The 23,575-nt window shown below is 34.4% G+C and overlaps 2 protein-coding genes across 2 annotated transcripts; both read right to left on the bottom strand.

The window, feature by feature from the left end:
- Positions 1-9,612: 9,612 nt before the first annotated feature.
- LOC113058970 (P2Y purinoceptor 14-like) lies at positions 9,613-12,595 on the bottom strand. The gene is made up of 2 exons (XM_026227212.1): positions 12,404-12,595; positions 9,613-10,696 (listed from the first exon to the last, which is right to left on the bottom strand). The coding sequence occupies exon 2, from the start codon at positions 10,692-10,694 to the stop codon at positions 9,693-9,695; it is 1,002 nt and encodes a 333-aa protein (XP_026082997.1). The 5' UTR covers positions 10,695-10,696; positions 12,404-12,595; the 3' UTR covers positions 9,613-9,692.
- Positions 12,596-13,528: 933 nt separating this feature from the next.
- On the bottom strand, positions 13,529-17,269 carry LOC113058969 (P2Y purinoceptor 14-like). Its single transcript, XM_026227211.1, has 3 exons — positions 17,210-17,269; positions 15,598-15,992; positions 13,529-14,761 (listed from the first exon to the last, which is right to left on the bottom strand). Exons 2-3 carry the CDS (start codon positions 15,975-15,977, stop codon positions 14,170-14,172), a joined length of 972 nt encoding a protein of 323 aa, XP_026082996.1. The 5' UTR covers positions 15,978-15,992; positions 17,210-17,269; the 3' UTR covers positions 13,529-14,169.
- Between the last annotated feature and the right edge of the window lie 6,306 nt (positions 17,270-23,575).

The raw sequence follows: 23,575 nt of genomic DNA, 5'->3' as shown, positions 1-23,575 counted from the left end.
CGGTGAGTAAAACTGCTTCAAATATCTCTGCCTCCTTGTTAGTGCGTCCGCCTCCCATGCCGAGACCCGTGTTCGAGCCCCGCTCGGAGCGAGTCATTGCTGCTGCTGCTCTCGTTCAGTTTCAGCCTCGGGATCTGATTCTGGAACATAAATATACGCTGAATCTGACTGTTAGCCTTGGTTTGTTTTGGTTGGTTTTGTCCTCACGGTGTCACAGCTTCCACATGCTCTTAACGCAAAAGCCTACTGGCGCTCGTGATTCTTTAGCTCCGCCCACACGTCACGCCTACAGGCGCTCGTGTTTTTCCGGGAAAAATCGGTACAGACTATCTTTCTCTTATGAATATAATAAAACTAAAGACTTTTTGGAGTTATGAAGGATGCAGTACTACTCTATAGGTACTCAAGATTAACAGGATATTGAGTGAAAACGATTATTTCACCCCCCCTTTAAGGTTATAGAACATTAATTTTAACCTTAAATTTAACTCCCTAGAATAATAGTAATGTAATTTTAATAAAGTACAGCATTTTATTTACTCAAAAAGAAAAAGAAAAAATAGAGATCTAATGTTAGTCAATAACCCGCTGTGGTTAGTCATCTTTTCTAGATTTTGACCAAATGTAGGCTACTAAAAAAAATAATAATAAAAAAATCTATCAACACTTTAAAGACATCAAAGTTATTTTTAAGATATTTAAAAATATTTGGTGCATTAAAAAAAAAAGATTGCGTTTTGAAAGTGGAAAAAAAAAACTAAAGTTGTGGCATTGCATTTTACTAGCCCTATTACTTTACGAAATAATGAAGGCTAAAATGCCTAGTCTAAAGCAAAATGTTTACAAACATTAAAAAAACAGCTATTAGTATCTCTCGAAAACAAAACAAGTTTAGGCTATAAAAACGTCAATCCAAAAACAAATTAATTTAAGCTGAAGCTGATGCCTGCATCTCTCATCCGGCACAAATCCAAATGCTTCCATGTTCCCGACGTATCTGGATGCTAAAATATTATTTATTATATAGTGTTTGTACTTTTATCTACATAAAACATCATCCTTCAAATCGGCTTTACTACCACAGTGAGGCGCGGTTACTCTGAACGCAACATGTTGTACAATGGAGTAATCTAACTTTTTATTTGTTTCTTTAACTCTATTTTATTTTGTTAATGTACAGGCTTTAATAAAGCAAAATTATGCTGTGTCAGCGCGATGGTCATACCAAATCTGGTTGATTATATAAAGGCGAGACATCATTCAAAGCTGTCAGCTTTTGCAAAATAATTTAAACTGTAAAACTTTTGCAAAATAAAGAAAACTTCTCTCTGCAGTTTCGTTTTCCTTTCCGAAAACTTTGGAACGTGTCACAGTGAACAGTAATTTAGAACACTTTTTCTTTCATTTCGTTAATCTGTCAATATGATTTAAGTTAAATATATTTAGTATATATGCCTATATTCTTCTTTTATGTAAGCCTATATGGGTTCGTTTTTTCAGTTTTCTCCATTCAGAGAAGTGCTGCATGTGTGTGATCTGTTGAATTCATCTCACACTATCCTCAGATAAACTCTAAGGGCGGTGCATTGCCATTGCGACATAAGTTCACTGCTGAGTGGACATTTCACTCACTGGCTTCAGCGTCACATTTGCATATGCTGTACTACTGGAATTCATGTTTCATTGACAGCAAATTTCAAATATTAAATGGAACGATAAAATAAAATTATTAACCGGTTAATGGCCATTTCAAATTTTCGATTCTGTTCGGAACTATAAAGTTTGATTTCGTTTCTGGTTCTGTTCCTGTCAAAATTTAGTTTGTTTCCGGTTTTCGTTTCCGTTCCTTGAACCGGTTCAGAGCCCTGCTAAGAACCCAATCAATTTAAAAATGCCATTCATCCATGACCCTTACCTTACGTTCTCAAAACTCAGGCAATTTGATAATACCTAGAATATCAAAATCAACTGCGGGCGGCAGATCCTTTTCTTATTTGGCGCCTAAACTCTGGAATAACTTACCTAACATTGTTCGGGAGGCAGACACACTCTTGCAGTTTAAATCTAGATTAAAGACCCATATCTTTAACCTGGCACATAACATACTAATATGCTTTTAATATCCAAATCCGTTAAAGGATTTTTAGACTGCATTAATTAGGTAAACCGGAACCGGGAACACTTCCCATAACACCTTGCTACATCATTAGAAGAATGGCATCTACGCTAAAATTAGTCTGTTTCTCTCTTATTCCGAAGTCTCTGTAGCCACCAGATCCAGTCTGTATCCAGATCAGAGGGTCACTGCAGCCAGATCCATCCAGACCAGATGGTGGATCAGCACCTAGAAACGACCTCTACAGCCCTGAAAGACAGCGGAGACCAGGACAACTAGAGCCCCAGATACAGATCCCCTGTAAAGACCTTGTCTCAGAGGACCACCAGGACAAGACCACAGGAAACAGATGATTCTTCTACTCAATCTGACTTTGCTGCAACCTGGAGTTGAACTGATGGTTTCATCTGATCAGAGGAGAACTGGCCCCCCAACTGAGCCTGGTTTCTCCCAAGGTTTTTTCTCCATTCTGTCACCGATAGAGTTTTGTTTCCTTGCCGCTGTCGCCTCTGGCTTGCTTTGTTAGGGAAACTTAATTTCCAGCAATTTCGTATACTTGATTGCACAGATACAATTTAAACAGAACTGAGCTGGATGATGACATCATTGAATTCAATGATGAACTGCCTTTTTGCTTTATTGACACTATTTTCCTATTTAATGCTGTTTAGTCGCTTTGTTACAATCACAGCTTTCTTCTTGCTGCCATCAGGGAAGAGACTGCAGAGTCTCCAGGCCAGGACCAGCAGACTGAAGGACAGCTTCATTCATCAGGCTGTCAGGAAGCTGAAATCCCTCCCGATCTTGCAATCAATTATTTGTATGTATTTACATGTGGAATAATTGACAATAAAACAGACTTGGAACTTGTATAGTAAGGGGACACTCACCAAAGTGTGTTCCAGCATTGTGTCCAAAATACAGAGGAGAAATCCTCAGGGACCTAAAGTGCCTGCACAAAAATGTGACCAGATTGGCACCATAATCTTTCTTGAGTTTGACTTCAAATGTAATCAACCGATCCAGTCTCAGATGAGGCGAGTATATGGTCCATTTGGATGTTATATAATAGCCAACTCCTATGGTCGACCTGACATTTTTGTTATTAGGTTTTTAGGAAAGGTGGAGGAATGGTGGCATTTAGAATAAGACTGTGGTGATGGTCTGAGTGAGGTCAAAATAGATTTGTACCTCATATTGGTTTCATATGGATTACTTTTTCAGAGACTAAATGTTTTAGTTAAGACTTACTTCATTTAAGTAGACACTTCATGCTTTCTGGAGATATATCTCTCATGTCTGTGTGTAAAGTAATCACAGAGTTATTTTATTTATTTTTTTGACACGTTTCAGAAATACGTTTTTGGAGACTGAGATGGCAGAGTCTGCACCCTGTTTGTTTTCTTTATTTTTCAAAAGAACAACATTATGTTGTTATTATGAGTGTTTTCAAATAAAAGTACAATTAAAAGTAATGCAGTAAATTGGGCAGGACATTCAAACATTCACCTATCATCCATCGACTTCAAATATGGCTTATAATCTGAAATATGTAAGTATTAGAAACGTAACATGGCTGCCAAATCAAATTTTAACCTAGAGAAATGTTCACTGTTTGAGTGTGTGTGCGGAAAAGCTGAACTGTAGCGCACTTACTGCAGGACAGATGGAGGCACAAGTGTGCTCACTTGCTCTTAATATAGGCTACTCCATCATTTTCGGTCATTCAGATAAGAGTAATACATCTTTTAAATCTATAAAGACTCAACGTTACACTCACAATATTGCACTTTTGTAAAATAATGAAATAAATTTAGGATGGACTTTCTAAAGTTTCAGTCTGTGAACTTGAACATGAAATTCTGTGTATATCTTTGCCTTTCAGACATTAAAAATACATTTAGAGAGAGTGAAATGTCTACCTTAAAATGGACCAATTCAAATGGAAAACAAATATTTTCATATACGTACCCACATAGCAACATTGTGTCGGCCAAGATCTGGCCCACATCTGGCACCCGTGGAAAGATGATCTGGCCCACACGCAGAGTGGAATGATGGCCCTTGGGCGGACCGCTCCTGTTTGCCAGATTTGAGCCACAAGCAGGCCATAGCAATGCCACATGTCAGCCAAGAGAAAAGACATTAACCAGAACTGGACCTTATCAGAGCCACAAAATATGTGTATATATTAAATATGAAGTAATTTCAGCCTTAATAAGCCTGTTAACAAGCAGAATAACTGAAGGAAAGAAGAGAACAGAAAAAGAGATGAGCAGAAACACAAGAACTACAACTGACTTCAGCCACAACCTTAGATGAAATCAATTGAAGATAAAAGATATTAAATCGCTCAAGATCTCAGCAGAAGAGGATTAAACAACTCCACAAACAGCTTTACCAACTTCACTTATTACTAACCAGACTGACTTTATTTCTGTTAGACATCTACAAAAGTTTTTATTGAGAATGAACAGAGGTTTAACTCTAATATGTATCACCATAACAGTGATTAGTGTTTCCATTAGTTGCGCTTCTTAACTCTTATTATACATTTTGGCTTCTGTGATGGTGTGTTTGTTAAACACATTTGCGGCATCAAAGAAGGCTAAAGAGAATTGAGCTCTGGTGATGGCAGTTTTCTGTTGATTTATAATCATTATGAAACAAGCTGATTTGCCTTTTTTTATCTAACAATTGTTTCATTAATATATTCACGTCACAAACCATGGGTTTCTGCAGCATGAGATCCAGCAATATTACAACAATCAGTTAGAAGATTTTAACGAACATGAAAAAGGCAGTCTATGATGAAACACACAGACATCAACAGTCAGCACATGAATATCAACAATGGTGACAATCAAATGTACCTTGCTGCAATGCATGATGGGTACTAGCATAGTACAAAACTCCAAGCATTGCAAGATGAATAAATTATGCAAATGAATTGTCCTATTATTTTGTTTAATTCTTAATATTTTCTTATATTTTTGCTGTTGTTTTTGTTGTGACTTAGTAGCTTTTCAGTGAAGTTCTGAATTGATCGGTTTATATAAATATTTTTGATTGTCACCATTATTGAGATTGATTGTTTATATCTGTGTGTGGCAGCAAAGTTATTTATTTTTTTTTTTTAGCTCATGTTTGCTAAACGTTTTTAACTGATGGTTATAATACTGCTGGATCTCATGTGACAAACACAGGGTTTGTAACATGAAAGTATCATTTGAACAACATAATCAGTGAACCAGTGTACTACATAATGATTATAAAACCATCAACAGATAACAGCCGTCCCTTGATGTTGTGTCACTTTAGCTTTCTTTGAAGCTGCAAATGTATTTAACAAACACACCGTCACAGCCGCCAAAAAAAGACAAAATATATAATAAGAGTTTAAGAGACCAACTAATGAAAACACTAATCACTGTTATGGTGATAAACATTAGAGTTAATCCTCTGTTAATTCTCAAAAAAAACTTTTGTAGATGTGTAAAATAAATAAAGTAAGTCTGGTCAGTAATAAGTGAAGTTTGTAAAGCTGTTTGTGGAGTTGTTTAATCCTCCTCTGCTGAGATCTCCAGAGATTTAATGTCTTCTTTTATCTTCAGTTGATTTCATCTAAGGTTGCGGCTGACGTCAATTGTAGTTCTTGTGTTTCTGCACATCTATTTTTCTGTTCTCTTCTTTCCTTCAGTTATTCTGCTTGTTAACAGGCTTATTAAGGCTGAAATTACTTCATATTTAATATACACAGATTTTGTGGCTCAGATAAGGTCCATTTCTGGTTAATTTCTTTACTCTTGGCTGACATGTGGCATTGCTATGGCCTGCTTGTGGCTCAAATCTGGCAAACAGAAGCGGTCCACCCAAGTGCCATCATTCCACGCTGCATGTGGGCCAGATCATCTTTCCACGGGTGCCAGATGTGGGCCGGATCTGGGCCGAAACAATGTTGCTATGTGGGTTATATGAAACAAGTTGCATCATTATGGCAGAGATGAGGAGTAAGTGTCGCCAAGTGCATCTCTTAAACCGAGAACAAAGCAGGCACTAATTTATCAAATTGTTAAAATGTTAATGCAGTTTCTTTACAGTTTTGTAACACATTCATAATCATTAGGTTACTTCTGCCAGTGTGCTGTGGCAAGCCTTATGTGTGTGCTTAAGCGCTTATGGCTATGTAGGCAATTAAATATTCATTATAATTATTTAAACAGTTTATTAATTATTTTGCAATTAGTTGACTAATGCTTCAAATGAACGACCACTAGTCAACCAGAAAATTCCTTAGTTGAGTGCAGCCCTAATCATTATGCTGTTACAAAGAAAAATGCCACAAAACATGCCTGCACGTTCATCGACCCCAGAGAGTTAACTACAGATGCAACAATCAGACGTGTCTCTGCCATCTATTGACACAGATCAGTATAACAGTCTCTGAGTTGTATGTACATTATACTGATACTAGTAGTGAGTTTAAGAGAGCTGACTACACAATAACTCCCTTACCCCTTACAAGTTAAAGAAAAACAGAAGGATTACTCAGGATTATCTCTGTTATCAGATCTTTTTGTGCAGGTAATTTTGTTTGTTTGTTTTTTTGCTCTTTTCTGCATCTTTGATACTACAGATCCTTATGTCTCTGCTAGAAAAGTGTGGTAGTCCATTTATAATTTTCCTTCTTGATTATTGAATTCTGAGTATGGGTCAACATACTTGGTTATATGTCATGTCACTTTTTCACTTTCATCATTGCAGCATGGAAAAATACAATGAGAGGCTTGTATAAACACTATTTAATAGAAAATGATGAGTACTTCATCTCATTCTACACCATTCAGAAGACATCACAAAAACACAGTTAATTTATTATATGTTGTAAGCTATCACCAAACTACCGAATGCCCCTTTAAATTAAGTTAAAAAAATAAATATGCAGATTTTCTTCTATAAATGTCTTTTGATTTAAAGAAAAATATGACCAGGATATCATCTACTCAGGTTTTGAGTGATTCACACTAAAACAGTAGGTTCTGTGATTCATTTAAAACAGATTCAGTGTGTCTGACAGGAGACTTGCATTTACAGAGTATGAACAAAATATTGCCTCAAACAGTCAACAGTTATTTTTGTAAATAGGCCTGTCATGATAAAAACATTTTATTGTGCAATATATTGCCCCAGAAATAATTGCGATAAGCGATTTTATTGTTCTTTTAAAGACTGAAAATATCATCATAATGTAACAGCATAATAATGCAAGAAGTCCTACACACTAAACACAACAAACTTTTAAGAATATTTAAATCATGTAAATTAAGTATCAATATATTAGATACCTTAAAAAAACTGAATAAATAGTAAATACACATTTTTAAACAAAAAGTGCAAAGTAACAAGTAGGAAAAAAAATGCACAAAGAACTTGTAAGAAGATTTTTCCATCTACAGAAATTTCCCTTGCACCCTTTTGTCTTTTTTTCTGTAAGCTACAAAAGACACAGGCACAAGTGAAATGTACAAAACATGTACATATATATGTGTGTGTGTGTGTGTGTGTGTGTGTATATATATATATATATATATATATATATATATATATATATATATATATATATATATATATATATATATATATATATATGTATATATATATATAATATTGCAAAAGGCCTACATTTATAACATAAAGAAGTTGTAACTGGCATAGTTAACTCCCCCTCCCTCACCTGTGAGAGCTAGAAACTCCTAGTGACACTCCAACAGGAAGTTTAAGGTGTATAATCTTGTCAGCAACTGACCATTAAACACAATGACAAAAATAATTATCTCTTACACTTCGACCTATTTTAAAATAATAAGCAAATTACCCACACAGGTATGATAGGCCCTACAAGCCATAATTCATTCTGGCGCTCGCGGACTTACATTCTCCTTTAACACACATAGATTTTTGCTCACATGGTCAAATGTTTTAATGCACACATTCGTAAAACTTTTTTGAAAGATAATTAGTGGAAAAACAACATTATTGTTTGTCTGTAACTCATAGTATGTTGACATCCATATCAAAACCACTGTCTGTGTCAAAAATACCATTCATATTGGGTTATGCATTCTGGCATTGTTGACTATGCCGCTCTGCCACAGCTGAAGAGGAGTTTGCCCTCTTGAGTCGCAAGACCATGCTTCTGAAATTCAGTGGCATTTCTTTGAATTCATGGCAAATAAATATAATGAAGACAAAATAAATGGAGCTCATTAAGTATATTTAACATATACTCCAAAGTAAAAAAGATTAACAAAATTAAATTGCACTATTCTATTTAGCTCTGCCAATAATCTGTCAATTATTTGATTATGCACTGATCTTCCAGTTTAATCCTCTCATGTGAAGCATAAAAACACAACACCAGTGGTTTGAGAGTGGCTTCCTGGTTTAAGAGGAAGTAATAGATCCCCCACCCCCCTTACATACCTACATATGAGTAAGAATGAAGGTTTGTAAGAGTGTGTGAAAGTGTAAATATGTGAGTGAAAGTTAGAATATAAATATGCTAAAAAGTAAAGCATGTGCTTAAATATATATATATATATATATATATATATATATATATATATATATGTGTGTGTGTGTGTGTGTGTGTGCGTGTGTGTGTGTGTGTGTGTGAAAGGAAACTGTTTGTGAGAGAGACTAAATATATATGTTAAAGGAGAATGAGAGTGTGTGATGAATGAATTGTGGCCTGTACAGCATCTCTCCGAGTAAAACCAACTGAAATGTGTTTCTCTGTAAATAGCTTAGAAAAGTTCAAGCATATATTTCTTAATAACTAAATCCTACAGATTCACTACTACTAGAGAGATGCTGCCAGGTAAAACTAATTCACACACACAATCGCTCTCACTAATGCATTCATATAAATGTAATCTTTATTCTGCTACTTTATCTATTTCTGATTTAGAACGAGCAGAAATCTGTGAGAAATATAACAACCCAAATACAAAAGAACGAATAAAATTAGCTGATATAGAAGCAATAACCACGTGGGCAGCGCTGTGTCATATGCCATAACTGTGCACAAGATGTTTGAGTCTCAACTCCAGAATGAAGTTCATTAATGACGTTATCATCGCCTAGTCAACTTAAACTGACTTTCATCACATAAAAGTCGATTTTAAAAAATCAGAAGTCTTTCAAACCTGAAAGGTTCATCACAGGGAACCCAAAAATGGTTCTTGGAAATTGCATTGCTGCACAAAAAAAAAAAAAAAAAAAAAAACATTATTTTTTTGAGTGAAAGATTTATAATAAGATTAGGTTCAGAAAATTGTCAGATTTTCTATTTATAAGTGAACTCTCCAGTTAAGGGTTGACTTTTCTTCAGTAAATGATGTTGGCAGCTGTGGTTGAGTTGTGGTGCTTTATTTTTGTTTTGAAAATCCATTTCTTCATTCTGCATTTTCACATGCAATGAAACCACAGCTAGTGGTAGCATGTGGTTTTGAAATCAAAATATCTTTTCCATCTGACATATGGCCAGTGCTCATTTCCTCTGTTGCTCTTGATTTTACAGAATGCTGATACTTAGCCCAATGCCTGTTGGAGGCCTCTTGTTTTCGCGGTTTACAGATGGCATCTTCTTCAAAAGCAACTCTCTGAATCTCCTGCACATGAAAAAGTAAATGACAGGATCCAGACACACATTGAGGGCAGTCAGGAAGAGCGTAGCTTCTTTCAACTGGAAGAGGATGAAACAGCTGTAGGAACTAAAATCAGCTTTGGGCATTTGGCTTATTGTGTAGGGCACACGACAAACATGGTAGGGAACAAAGCAAAAGACGAACACAGCCAACAAACTAAAGATGCTTCGATTTGACCGCCTTCCCGTCTGGCTGCTATCCTGTTGCACCCGTTTGTAAGAGCGGTACACGTGACAGGCGATGGAGGTGTAGCAAAACACCATTAGCAGGAAAGCCACCCAGAAGATTCCAACATTGAAGTGGGCTGAAATTTCGTGCCAGCGCCGTCCTAGGTCGCTCTTGACGGCCATGCAGGAGAAATCCTTAGGTATGGGCTGGTTAGATAAAATGGAGTTTGGCAGCATGAAGAACATCATGATGACCCAAGTCAGCAGTCCAAGAGCCTTCGCTACCGAAATGCGCTGCAGAAAGGAAGACACGGCAGAGGTGCTGCGGACAATTTTAAAGTAACGTTCCAAGCTGATGAGGCTCATGAAGGTTATTCCTGTGTACAAGCTGAGGTAGAAAAGCACAGCAGTGTAGCGGCAAACTATCAGCTTCAGCTGCAAGCCACCATAACCAAGGTCACCCACTACACGCCACGGGTAGGTAAACAGCATCAGAACATCTGCCACCAACATGTTTTTTAGGTAAACTACTAAGGATGAGGAGCTGGGAACCCTGTAGAAGATCCAAACGGCGAGTCCATTGAGGACGAAGGCACAAGCGCAGATGATGGAGTAGAGTACAGGCAGAACCTGATGTGTGAACACGCTGCTGACATTCGTAAAGTTTTTTGATTCAGTCTGTGTAGTATTGATGTGGTACATATCTAAAATGGGAAATAAAAAAACTTCTTTAGCTCTGATGATATCAAGAAATATTGTGACATGATTCAATGTTTTAACTTCTGCTATGCGTTTGTGGTTATGTTCAGAAATTAAAAGTGCCGTTTATGCCACTTTTATGAAAAATCTTTGTAAAGTCTTTTTCCTTACATCGTTTTATTTCTACTTCAGATTCTCTTGACAAACCTCTGATTAAATTATTATTATTATTATTATTACTATTATTATTTTGTACTTTGTCAAATCCAGTACAATACCTTGTGAAAAAGTACACTTAAGCATACTTTAAAAAGTGTGTTATGGAAATAATATACTTTAAAATAATATACTTAGGAGTGAAGTGAATGTACTTGTTTCAGACATTACATGAAGAAACATGACCTCCAACCAATATGCCCACATAGGTTGTTTGTCAAAATCTCTGCAATACGACCGATCAGAGCATATACTACAATTACAAACTTTCATTTTAATTCTTCGTACTCTTTTATCTGCGTAACACTTCGGGTTTCGTATAGCTCAGTTGGTAGACTAGAGTATTGTGTTATATGACAATATGCAATAATGGGTTTGATCCCAGACAATGCATGTGCTTATAAAATGTATACGCACTGTAAAGCATGATTTCTGTGAGGTGTGGTTTTCATATAAAAATTCATATGAATTGGCCACCCAGGAAAATATATACAAATTGCTGTGAGATCGGATTGGATCATAGAAAAAGTATTTAGATAAACACACATTTTGATTGGTAATGACAGTCATACGTCATTTCATGACAACATAAGCAAAGAAACACTATTTGTACGCTCGCTAGAGGGCACTAAACTTCAAAATGTAAATATAGGTCATAATAAGGTGCTTGCACATATGACCTATAGGGTTGTTTTTTTGTTGGCGGACAGTCTGACATGAAAACATTATTGTTTAAATGTATATTCAATTAAATTAGCTGAACTTAAGAGTGTTTTGTATTTTTGACCTACTTAAGCAGCACTTAAGTACATCTTTATATGTCACTTCATAATTACTTCTCGTGTCTACAAAATAAAATACATTTCATAGAAATTAAACTATATGTCATATATTTAAATATATTTGAATTACAGCTTTGCAATGTTGAAGTTGCAACTAGTACATTTAAAATAAATGAAATATATAATAACACACAATTAAAATTATAATTAGTTTACATCTACTTTATTTATAACTTATTATTCTATTACATAACATAATAATCAAGAAATAAAAGTAAGTATTCTTCTTAAAAGCATGGCAAAAGATTGTTAGAAAAATAATTTAAAATGTACTTTAATAGAAAACTTTTAATTTGGTATTCCAAATTGCATTTTATTTTAGTAATATTATCCAAGTAGTGTATACTTTACAATTTTGAGTACACTACGGGTGCACATTATATACAATTCAATACAATAAAGTTTCTAACAGTCTGTCTAATGTCTTTGTGTCATATTTTGTTTAATTTTTTTTTTTTTTCATGTAAACTACTGCATTTCTTTTTGTATCTGCTGCCTGTACTAGATGACTTTAGCCATATCATGTTGCTATTTGTACTCAATTTCAAAATTGTAGATCCCTCAAAGTAACTTTATCTCATATCCTGATATTAGATGGAAACAAATTATAATGCAATTAATTACAAAGTTTTCTCACGATGATAAGAAACTTACTTGAAGAGTTGAGTCAGCTTGTATCACGACAGAGAATAAGAACAGCGTTGTGAACAGCCACAGACAATATTTTAAAGGAAGGGGGCGTTGAGTTTGAGACAGGAACTAAAACCCAACCTGAATGGCTGGGTTTGTCTTGTGGGTGACACTTGCTCAGAACTGCAGGAGTTTCCTAGCACTTATGTCTTTACACAAACAGCTTCCTCCACCTTTTCTCCAACATAAACCCACAGGACAATGTAATAGCTCTTTCATTGCTCATTAGAGTCAATAGAGTCCCAGTTGTGTTTCAGTAAAACGTGTTGTCTCAGAAGTTTCTAAATTCAAAAGAGCTTTATTGTCAGCACATTCGTACACAAGTATACAGAAGAATGAATGATGCTACAATGAATGGTGTGAGAGGTACAACAAATATGAGACAATAGGACAAATCTCTACCTGGTTCTCATAGCATAAATGTACCTGGGTGCACTTTTTATCGAGAAGCAAAACACGTACCAATAAGTACATATCATGGCAGTTTCCGTGATATGTACTTTCGATTAATAAAGCATAATTTTCGCACAGTTACTTGAAAAATATAATGTTATGACAAAACAGTATTAATATGCTGAGAGATTTTAAAACGGATGCTTTTGAACGTTCACGTCGCACATCTGTTTATATACCAGTTTTGCATTTGATAACACTATCGAATAGGTTTAGGTTTGGGTTTGGTTTAGGGCATATTCCCAAAACTGTAAATCATTAACTTTTAGCAACAGTCCACGGATATTTGAATTCTGATCCGCCGCAATATGAACCAGAAGCAGCACAATAAAAACACAGCAATACGTACCTATATCAACATAATAAAAACTTGCCAGGCTTCACGTATTGAACCTGTGTTTTTGCGCCACTCAGTAGACATTTATTTTTGAAATTGCAGCGAAACGTGCAACAGTACGTAAAAACGGTGTTACACAAAAAGTGCACAGAGGTACGTATTTTTATTAAACTAGGTTGACAAATCTATATTATATTTTTAACTTTAAGTGCCATACGCTATGTAAATTAGCTACTGTGTAATGTAAACACTATAATTTAAAGTAACTTTAAATTTAAATACTTTGTCATTTTTACAAATACAATAAAATCCAGTCAAATAAATTACAGTATAAAAAGAATGTTTACAAAATAAACACTTGATAACATTTACCAACATTTGCCAGTTGTCTGAAAGGTTTTCCTAATTTATTATTATAAATCCCTGCAGTCACCCAATTGAGGATTTACTGGGGGTTCAAATCGGGTTTAAATATGGATGTTATGTTTGTCAAGTACAGTTTTAGATGGTCTTCTCTCTCACCCAATGCTGAGTGTTGTGAAAAATGAGACCATAATAAAGCAGCATAATATAAGCAAAGAGATAGTTTACTCAAGTTTACGTTTAATCGCCCTCAAGCTGTTGCAAACCTGTATGATTTTCCTTTTTCTTCTGAACACAGTAGAAGATTTTTTTTATTTTTTAAAGAATGTTTGTAACCAATCAGTTACTGGTCCACATTGACTTCCATAGTATTTTTGTCTTCCATAACGGAAGGCAGTGGCTACCATCGACTGTTAAACACATCCTTTTTTTGAGTTTAAAAGAAGAAAGAAACACATACAGGTCTGAAACAACATGATGGTGAGCAAACAGTGTCAGAATTTTCATTTTGGGGTGAACATTCCTGTAATTCAACTTAATATTTACTTTTAACCCAGAGCTTTATATCTCAATATGATTAGCAAAATCTCTGAAGTTTAAGCTGTGCTCTGAAGGTCTTGCAAAAGACAAAGTGGATAAGTGGATCCAAACAGGCATTTAGTACTGCGAGCAGGACGCTCAGCTCCTTCAGGAAGTAGAAAACCTGCTCTGTTGTGCAGTCGTTCAGCAGGGGTTTAATGAACACGTATGGCAGTCTCACCAGATGATACGGCACAAAACACACGCAGAAAATGACCACCAAAACCCGCATATTACGCTTTGACTTGCTCAGCTTAAAATTACCATGCTGATTTGGCATCGTAAACTGCGCTTGACAAAGCTTCCGTACGTTCAGCCAGTAAAACAGAATCAGGGATACCAGCACAAAGAAAAACATTACAAAGGACATGATCTGCAAGGCCAAGTAGATCTGTTGGAGAAAGTTGTTATGAAAGCTGTCACAGTCGAAACCACTGTGGGCTAAGGTTTGTTTATCAGCGCTGAAAAATGCAACAATGTAGGGACAATTAAGGCACAACAGGACGGCCCAGGTCATGGTGCAGATGTAGCGGGTCGAACGGACTGTTTGCAGCATGTGGGTCTGCAGTGGTCGTACGATCTTCATGTACCTGAAACAAAAGAGCAGTGATTTGTGTATTTATGACTAGCTACTGATAATTTTTTAAGCTTTTATTCAATAAATTTGAAAACAAAGCAACTGAAATAAATAAGAAAAAATCTTATAAATTGAAAAGTAATGTGTTGATTTACTAGTTACTGGAAAAAACTAAAAGTGATTGTTACTCGCATTATTTATGATACTTCATCCCTAACACTGATAATAACATATACGGTAATATGTTTTTTTCAAATAATGTTGTATTATGCATGTTATTTTTTGACAGACATTCATGTTGTAGTGTTCAAATGATGAGGATTTAAAAATATATTGATCATAAGATAATAGTTATTTTTTTTAACAAGTGTTCAGTGAAGTGACTGAGTGTGTTATATTAATATTTTCAATTGTAATATTCCAACTGACAGCCAGAATACATTTTTGGCGGAACTGATAATGTTCATGAGGGATGAACTATGTTCGATTTTTGGGTTTTATAAAACATACTGGAGATATTTGCAATGCTTTTTGCTAAGATCATTATATGTATTTACAGAATGAAGGTTATTTAGGTTATTTCATGGTATAAATAGTTACGTCACTCAGAAACTGACATATTTAGCTTGTCAAAAGTGTTACATTAAGCTGTCAAAAATCTGTAGAAAATCAAGTAAATTTTTTACCAAAAAAAAGGGTAAAGATTTTGATGCACAAAATTGTTTATTATCTATTATAATGATAATAAAAATATACATATTTAAAGCAATGAAAATGCAGATTGTGTAGTACATTATAGTGGAAAACCACTTTTTCCTGAGACTGGCCCTCTTTTATGAGCATCCATACCTGTTTGCAGCTATGTAGAACATGAAGAGAATACTGGAGTACATGTTGAGGTAGGAAGTGGGAGCACCAAAGTTGCAGTAGATACGCTGAATTTCCATTGAAGTGCTAGCATATTTAGCAATGCGTAATATCAAACACAGGCACACAAACAAGTCGGCTATAGCCAGATTCTTCATATAGATTGTGATGCTGGACTGATGTATAGCTTTACAAAAGTATACGTATATTGTAATACTGTTGAGCACCAGGCTTGCCAGAAAAATTACTGTGTATAAACAGAAGAAGAACGGACGAGCTGGCATTTCAGACAAGCCACAAGATCCTTCAGTTGAATTGGTTGCATTTTGTTCCATGATTGAGCTGGACATTGAACCAGACATGAGAGAAATATGTACCTATAGGAAGAAAGGTTGTATTTTACTGTACATCCCTTATGAAAAAAACAAAAAAAAAAACAAAAAAAAAAAACTTTGAAGAAGAACTTTATTTGTTGTCCATAACATGCATGAACATATAATAGTAATCATTAAAATCTACAATAATAATTAATAATCATTATTAATATAGTTTTGATCTCTTGGTTATGCCATTGACGTTTGCATTTAGCATAAATGAGAGCTACTGTAAGATTGAAAATGTATTGTCTTGCCCCTGAAATGCCTTTTGAAATATATTTTGGTATATATTATATATTTTGTTCATTCATATATATATATATATATATATATATATATATATATATTGTTTTTAATAATGCTACAGTTCATAGACCAGTCCCTATGTGGCTTATAACATCATAACAGAATTTTCATGTGTGGGTGAACTGGTTATTTAAATGCACTTGAAAGACAAACAACTTTTTGTACCACTTTGTTTCTTAATCTAGATTACTCATTCCTCAGTATTCAGGTTTTATTTCCCGTCTGTCTTGGTTTCCTGTTCTCTAGCCTTACCCTTAGCAAAGCCTCAATTGACCACACATGCACACTAATCTATTTCATGCATCATAGACACACGCTATTTTACACTATTATTCTCTGCTGTCATTTTCTCACTAAATTGTTACATAATGTTACAATACCTAATGCAAATATGCATTTCATTTTGCTTTTCTATCTGATAAATATTATTATTACTATTTTTAATTCCGGTTTATTTGAATAGCGTTTTTCACAATACAAATCGTTGCTTTACAGAAAATTAACTTTCTACAATTTATTTAGTCGTAGTTTATCAGTGGTGACTGTCAGTTAATGTACATGTGGCAGAAATGTATGTACATAATCAGATGAATCAAATGTAATCAAAATATACATACATCTTTGTTATACTGAGAAGAATGAAACTATATTCTCACAGATATGATTATATCAATATGTTCATGTTTCAATTTAAACTTTTAGCCAAATATCACAAATATAAAAATACCAACATGTTTAACAAATCTTTTGCAACATTATTCTAAATGCCACATACCAGAAAAAATAACAAAATAAAATCATGATTAAACTCAATTTGATCTGGATTAATTAATTTTTACTGTCATTTCTTCTTTTTAACTACTTTTAGGATACTTGTGATTACATGTTATTTAAAACAAAGCAAGACCTACCGTAACGCTCTATCTTGAGGCTTTACAGACGAACACTGGCTATCACTTCCTTAAATACAGGAAATTCAATCATCTTTAGTCTGTCAGATGATTTAGATGACACAGTAAAACAGTATTAGTTTGTTTGGTAAATGAGAAGGTAAGGTTAATTTGCATATCAGGGCCACTGTGAGAATTAGTGACACTTTTTACAGAATCCGCAGATAGTATTCCTGTACTATATGTGTGTGTGTGTATATATATATATATATATATATATATATATATATATATATATATATATATATATATATATATATATATATATATATATATTTATATACACACACACGCACACACACACACACACACACACACATATATATATATATATATATATATATATATATATATATATATATATATATATTTGAGAGAAGTTAGGTTTTTTGCAGTCAATTTTGAATCCTGCCCATTAATTCAGAAATTTAAATGAACTTTAAAATGCTTTCTTAATTAAATTCTGACTTAAAACATATGTCAGCTAAAAATACATTGCATTCGTCTAAATAAAGCCAAATTACCTCTCAGTTCAGTTTTACTTGAACTTAAAGCATCAGTGCATTTAGACAGTAAAATACAATTAATGCAGCCTTGGGGTGCATTCTTTAAAAAAATTATAATTATTTATGATAAACCAAAAATCTTCACTGTTAAAAATCTTTGTGTGAAATTACAGTGTATCCTGGCTTAATAATTGCATGACTTTCACAGTAATTTCACAGTGGGACTTCTCTTGTATCTAACTGCACTCTCAGAAATGTATTGTGAACAAACAGCATCATACTGTGTTTCTACAGAACAGATGAACTCTGAAGGCACACAGTATGCAATGGAGCATAAATAGAATATGTTCTAGGGTTGTTTTTTTAAATAGTTTGACTATTTTTGTCAGACGTCTACAGAAGCTCTTTTTGAGAATTAACAGAGGTTTAGATGTTGATGTTTTATTTGAAAATGTTTGGTCACCATTATTGTGATCAGTGTTTGGGTAGTCTTTAGTTGGGTAGTTTGACTCATGGATTAGTAAGTTTATGGTTCTTGTAATAGTGTTTACACATAATTTATTATAAAAAGAGACATAAACAAAGATAAGGTGTTATAGTTTTCATCATCAGAAAGAAAAGTGATGGAGGGCTCTTGAGGTTATATTCAGCAACTGCTTTCTTTCCACAGATCAGACATTCTGAATTTTCATTTTTAAATACATTTTGGGAGAAACACACTACCACAGCTGCCAAAGAAGACAAAAGATATAATAAGTGTTAAGAGCTCAACTAATGTATACACTAATCACTGTTATGGTGTTTAACTGTTATGCTGTTATGGAAATTAAACAGATTACAGTTAAACCCTGTTAATTTTCAATAAGAGCTTTTATAGACGTCTGACAGAAATAAAGTCAGTCTGGTTAGGAATAAGTGAAGCTGGTAATGCTGTTTGTGGAGTGGTTTAATCCTCCTCTGCTGAGATCTTGAGATATGTAATGTGCTGCCATGCGTTTGTTGCAGTGTGGTGCTTATTCCAACCAAAATTCAACGTTTGTCTGATGTTGGAGTTTGACGTCAAACAAAGATGGGTTTAGACGTCAACCCGACTGACGTCTGACTTGCGTTGGATTAGGTGGAGTCAAACGTCTTTCTGACGTCACTTTGATGTACTGTGCCTGTTGGGTATGCTCATGTTGCACCATCTGGTGTTGGCGTTTTTACAATTTTGCGCATTATAACCAATTCCACACGAGACTGTTGAGCTTAGGAATGCAATGGCCAAACAGAAGCGATCAGATGAGTCCAAAATGCAGATGTACGTAAAATGTAAGAGATTAATTTTGCAATGTGTGATTATGAGGACACTTTTTTTTTTTCAGAATGCCCAAACTCACAATAGATCAAAGTTAATGATAATGTCACTTAGCCTACTGGCTATGTAATGTATTTGTCGTTTGAGTAACCATGGAAAGGAAATGTTATATAATTATTAATTTCTAATGTTTTAATAAAATTATAATCATGTCAATGACAAATTCAGACCCATATTTTATTACCCTACATGACACCAATGTCTGATTCTTGCATAAAAAGTCATGATGCTTGTATTTAATAGATTTGGCTGCTGTTATCCTCACCCTGCTCTTAACCCTTAACTTTTCTAACATAAATTTTTCTTTGGTCGTTGTGGCTGTGAGTTTCTAAAGCACATTTGTTATAATAAAACTTGTTTGTTGTTTGTTTAATCACTGAGTATGTTAGCTGTTAGTTTTGCATGACATATTCTGATGTATTTATTTATTTTAGTCCATCCAAAGTGCACACACACACACACGCACATACAAGGAGCAGTGGGCATCATTTATGCTGCGGCGCCCGGGGAGCAGCTGGGGGTTCGGTGCCTTGCTCAAGGGCACCTAAGTCGCGGTATTAAAGGTGGAGAGAGAACTGGACATGCACTCCCCTCACCTACAATTCCTGCCGGCCCAAGACTCGAACTCACAACCTTTCGATTGGGAGTCCAACTTTCTAACCATTAGGCCACGACTATTATTGTTCATTATGTAGAAAGCACGTTGTATGAAAGGAAAACTAATGAGCCTTTATATCTAATTAAAACTGAATGCAATGCATGCATTTTATAAATGCTTTTAACATCACTTTGTATTCCAGTCAAACACTGCAATTTGAAAATGTTTTTAGAATGTTATTAAAGGACTGTTTGCTCTTTTGAAAACTGAAAGTGAAAAACTGTTTATTGGAAATTGCTTCACTGTTTTGCAAAACAAAAAATGAGTCAAACAACCCTTGTTCTAGGAGGTTATAAAGTGGCAACAGCCGATTCTTGTGATTTGTTGCCTGACTTGTGGTGTGTTACAGTCTAAAGCATGTGTTTTCTGTACTTGGTGCTGAACCACATCAGGTGTGCCAATCGGAGTCAAGCTGCATGCTGAATGAAGGGAAGTAAGTAGAAACTGGAACATAAATTTGGTTAGCTGTTTTCCCCAAGAGGAACAGTCCTTTGACTACTGTAATGACCTGATGGCATGTTTCTAGGAATGCAATGATATTCTTTCCTTAGAGTTCCTTAGAATATGACATCTGATGATTTGTACACTCATGTTATGTCATCAATGGACAAAGTGCTATTTACCAATAGCAAACTTGTATGTCTTTTAGCGTAATGTACATTATACTGTATATGTTGATGAAAACACTACTACTCCTAATAATAATAATAATAATAATAATTCTCAAAATAAATTACATGCATGGGAAAATATAGCACAGAAACTCACTTTTATTAGCCAATATATTTGAATACTTACTTGATACTCCATTGAAAGAGATTAATTACATGTTAATGATTAATCATTGTATAAGTATATTATGTAAAATACACATTTTAATAATTAATTTCATACTCATATTTTAATGATTATTTAATTTAAATGTTCATATTTTTATAATTAAAATTATTATAAATAGATTTATCCATAAATGCATTATATATATATATATATATATATATATATATATATATATATATATATATATATATATTTTTTTTTTTTTTTTTTTTTTTAATATATATATTTGTATGTTAGGAGCATTGTTGTTTATGTAATTACCAGTGTCGTTTTGTCTGGTCAGTGTGAACGTCACTAGTTTAAATCACACGGAGCAAGCATTATCAGAAATATGACCTAGCGGTTAGCGCGCATGATCTGACCTAGTTGGGCTCATGCCATTCATGAGATATAGTTGGGCTCACGTAATTTCTCAACCCCTTATCAACCCGTAAACCACATTAGGTTCTTGTTCTCTCTCTGTTGAAGAAAAAGGCCAAAATGTAAAACCATTGCAAAAACATTTAACTTCCTTTTTCTGTTTCTTCTTAGATGTATCTGTATTTCTACAGAATCCAATTCTGCCAATAATTTAAAGAAGTATGTGAAATATTTAAATAACTGCTTCTCAGCACACATAAATAAACTTATTTTCACTACCTGAAAGTCTCTTCTGTGCAACACAAAATAAGGAACTTGTAAACAGTTGCATCAAGATTCTACATAATTCCTTATTTTGCATTTCATGGAAGACAAAAAGTCAGACAGGATTGTGATGACATTAGGGTGAATGAACATATTGTTTATATATTTACAGAAGTGATATATTCCTTCAAAAAGAATAGTTCATCCAAAAATGAAAATTTACTGAAATGTGCTCACCCTCAGGCCATCCAAGATTAGGATGAGTTTGTTTCTTCACCAGATTTGTGAAATGCAGCATTGCAACACTTACTCATCAATGGATGCTCTGCAGTGAATGGGTGTCAGAATGAGTCCAAACAGCTGATAAAAACACCACAATAATCCACAAGTAATCCAGTTCATCAGTTAACATCTGGAGAAGACTAAAGCTGCATGTTTGTAGGAAACAAATCTATCATTATCCATTGCTTGTATCCTCTATGTTGCTTTTTCCAGTGATAAATTCATCTCGTCTGAATCAGGAGAGAAATCTGCATGGATCAAACCATTTCCAGCCCAAACAGTTCTAAACATTTTAATGTGAGAGACAACAGGAGGTTTTTCTCTGGAGGAAGTATTATTATCGATCATGGACTTGAAGTTAAACAATGCCTTGATGGATTTGTTTCTTACAAACACGCAGCTTTTCTCTTCACAAGACATTAATTGATAAACTGGAGTGATGTGGATTATAATGTTTTTATCTCTATCTGATGACACCCATTCACTGCAGAGGATCCATTGGTGAGCAGGTGATGTGACGCTATTTCTCCAAATCTGATGAAAAAACAAACTCATCTACATTTGCATTTTCAAAAATTTTTCCTTTAAGAAAAATTCTTCCTTTAAGCATCTCATTCTGACTGAATAATTTCAGCACGATCAGATTGCCGAAGCTCTCTGATGCATGCAAGAGGATGTAAGATTACCGTTCCTGTGCTTTTCTCCTTCAAAAAACAATCCACTCTGAGTCACTGTGTTGAAGGGACAGGGTTGTAGCTGTAAATATTTGGCTGACCAATTAGAGCAAGTTAGGGAAGAAAGGTAAGAGGAAAAGAGAGGAAAGTGACAGCTGTGACAGAGGAGACCCCAGCAGAGAGAAAGTATAGAAGAGAAAAGAGGAAGAGGATGAATTACATCCTGAAAGCCCATAGCAGGGATTGCCTCAACTCAAAGTTATTTTAAGTCCGTTGTTTACAGAAAACTGCAGTGCTAATTCTGTTTGAAATGTAGGCCTAATAACAGTGGAAAAGTTCAAAACCCTTTTGTTGTCAAGACTTCATAACATAAAATGTTATGTTTGTGTGTTTGTGTATGTAATGTATTTTAAAGCTGTGATCACAGCAAAAAGTAGTTCAATACACAGTTTGAGGACAGTAAGTGGAATAATTCTCAATTATGTTTCATGTTTATTACGTCTGTATCTTAGTTTTATAGTCTGTAAAGCACAGTGGTCAATTCCACCACTTAAAATGAAATGATAATGATTACTTCCATTGTTTGTAATTGCAGGTGCTGCCAGTTTCATAATTTTTAATAAAAATAAAAATAATAAATACAATTATTTGCACACAAGGCACTGATACTGGAGACAGGAATGAACTTCACAAGAGCAAGTATATTGTTTGCACATGTTTATTTACATTAAATGTAACATAACTGAAATAGAAAGCGCACAAGTATAGATCTGGAACTTTTTCAAGTCTGTCTAAATATCATTTAGTAATTGCAATGTCTTCTGATCCTTTCCTTACTTACGAAGGTGTGCTAGACACTGATTAATTTAACATAAAAATACTATACAGATTTATATATTTTGCTATTGTATTGTGGAGTGACACTTTCAGAAACTTTTCTGATTATATAATGGTAAATATTATAATAGCAACAGTGATCAGCAATAATTATAAGCCTAATACTCACAATAAAAATAATAGTCATATAGATCATAACACAGTCTTGGAGGTAAGTGGTGGATCATCCTTCATCTGAAATGTTTGTCTTTTCATCCTGAAGTGCAAATGGCAAATGTTGGATCACAATAATTAGGAACCACAGTTTTCACAAATCCCTTCACTTGATTGAGATGTTCTTTTTTATTCTGGACTGCAGGGCAGTGACTGTAACATTGAGCAGATCTTGCAGTATTAAACACGTATTTATACTGATTTCATCAGGCTCCAATTCTTCAAAAAGAACATAAAGAATGGCCTTCTCCAAACCCATTTAAGTGTAGGATTTTAATTGAGGTTCAACAAATAAAAAAAAAGATGCAATACGGATAAACAAATGATAAAGCTTGG

This window comes from Carassius auratus, chromosome 40 (assembly GCF_003368295.1).
Source record: "Carassius auratus strain Wakin chromosome 40, ASM336829v1, whole genome shotgun sequence".
Taxonomy (NCBI): Eukaryota; Metazoa; Chordata; class Actinopteri; order Cypriniformes; family Cyprinidae; genus Carassius; species Carassius auratus.
The sequence above is the reverse complement of the archived record's forward strand: the minus strand, read 5'-3'. Positions and strand labels throughout refer to the sequence as shown.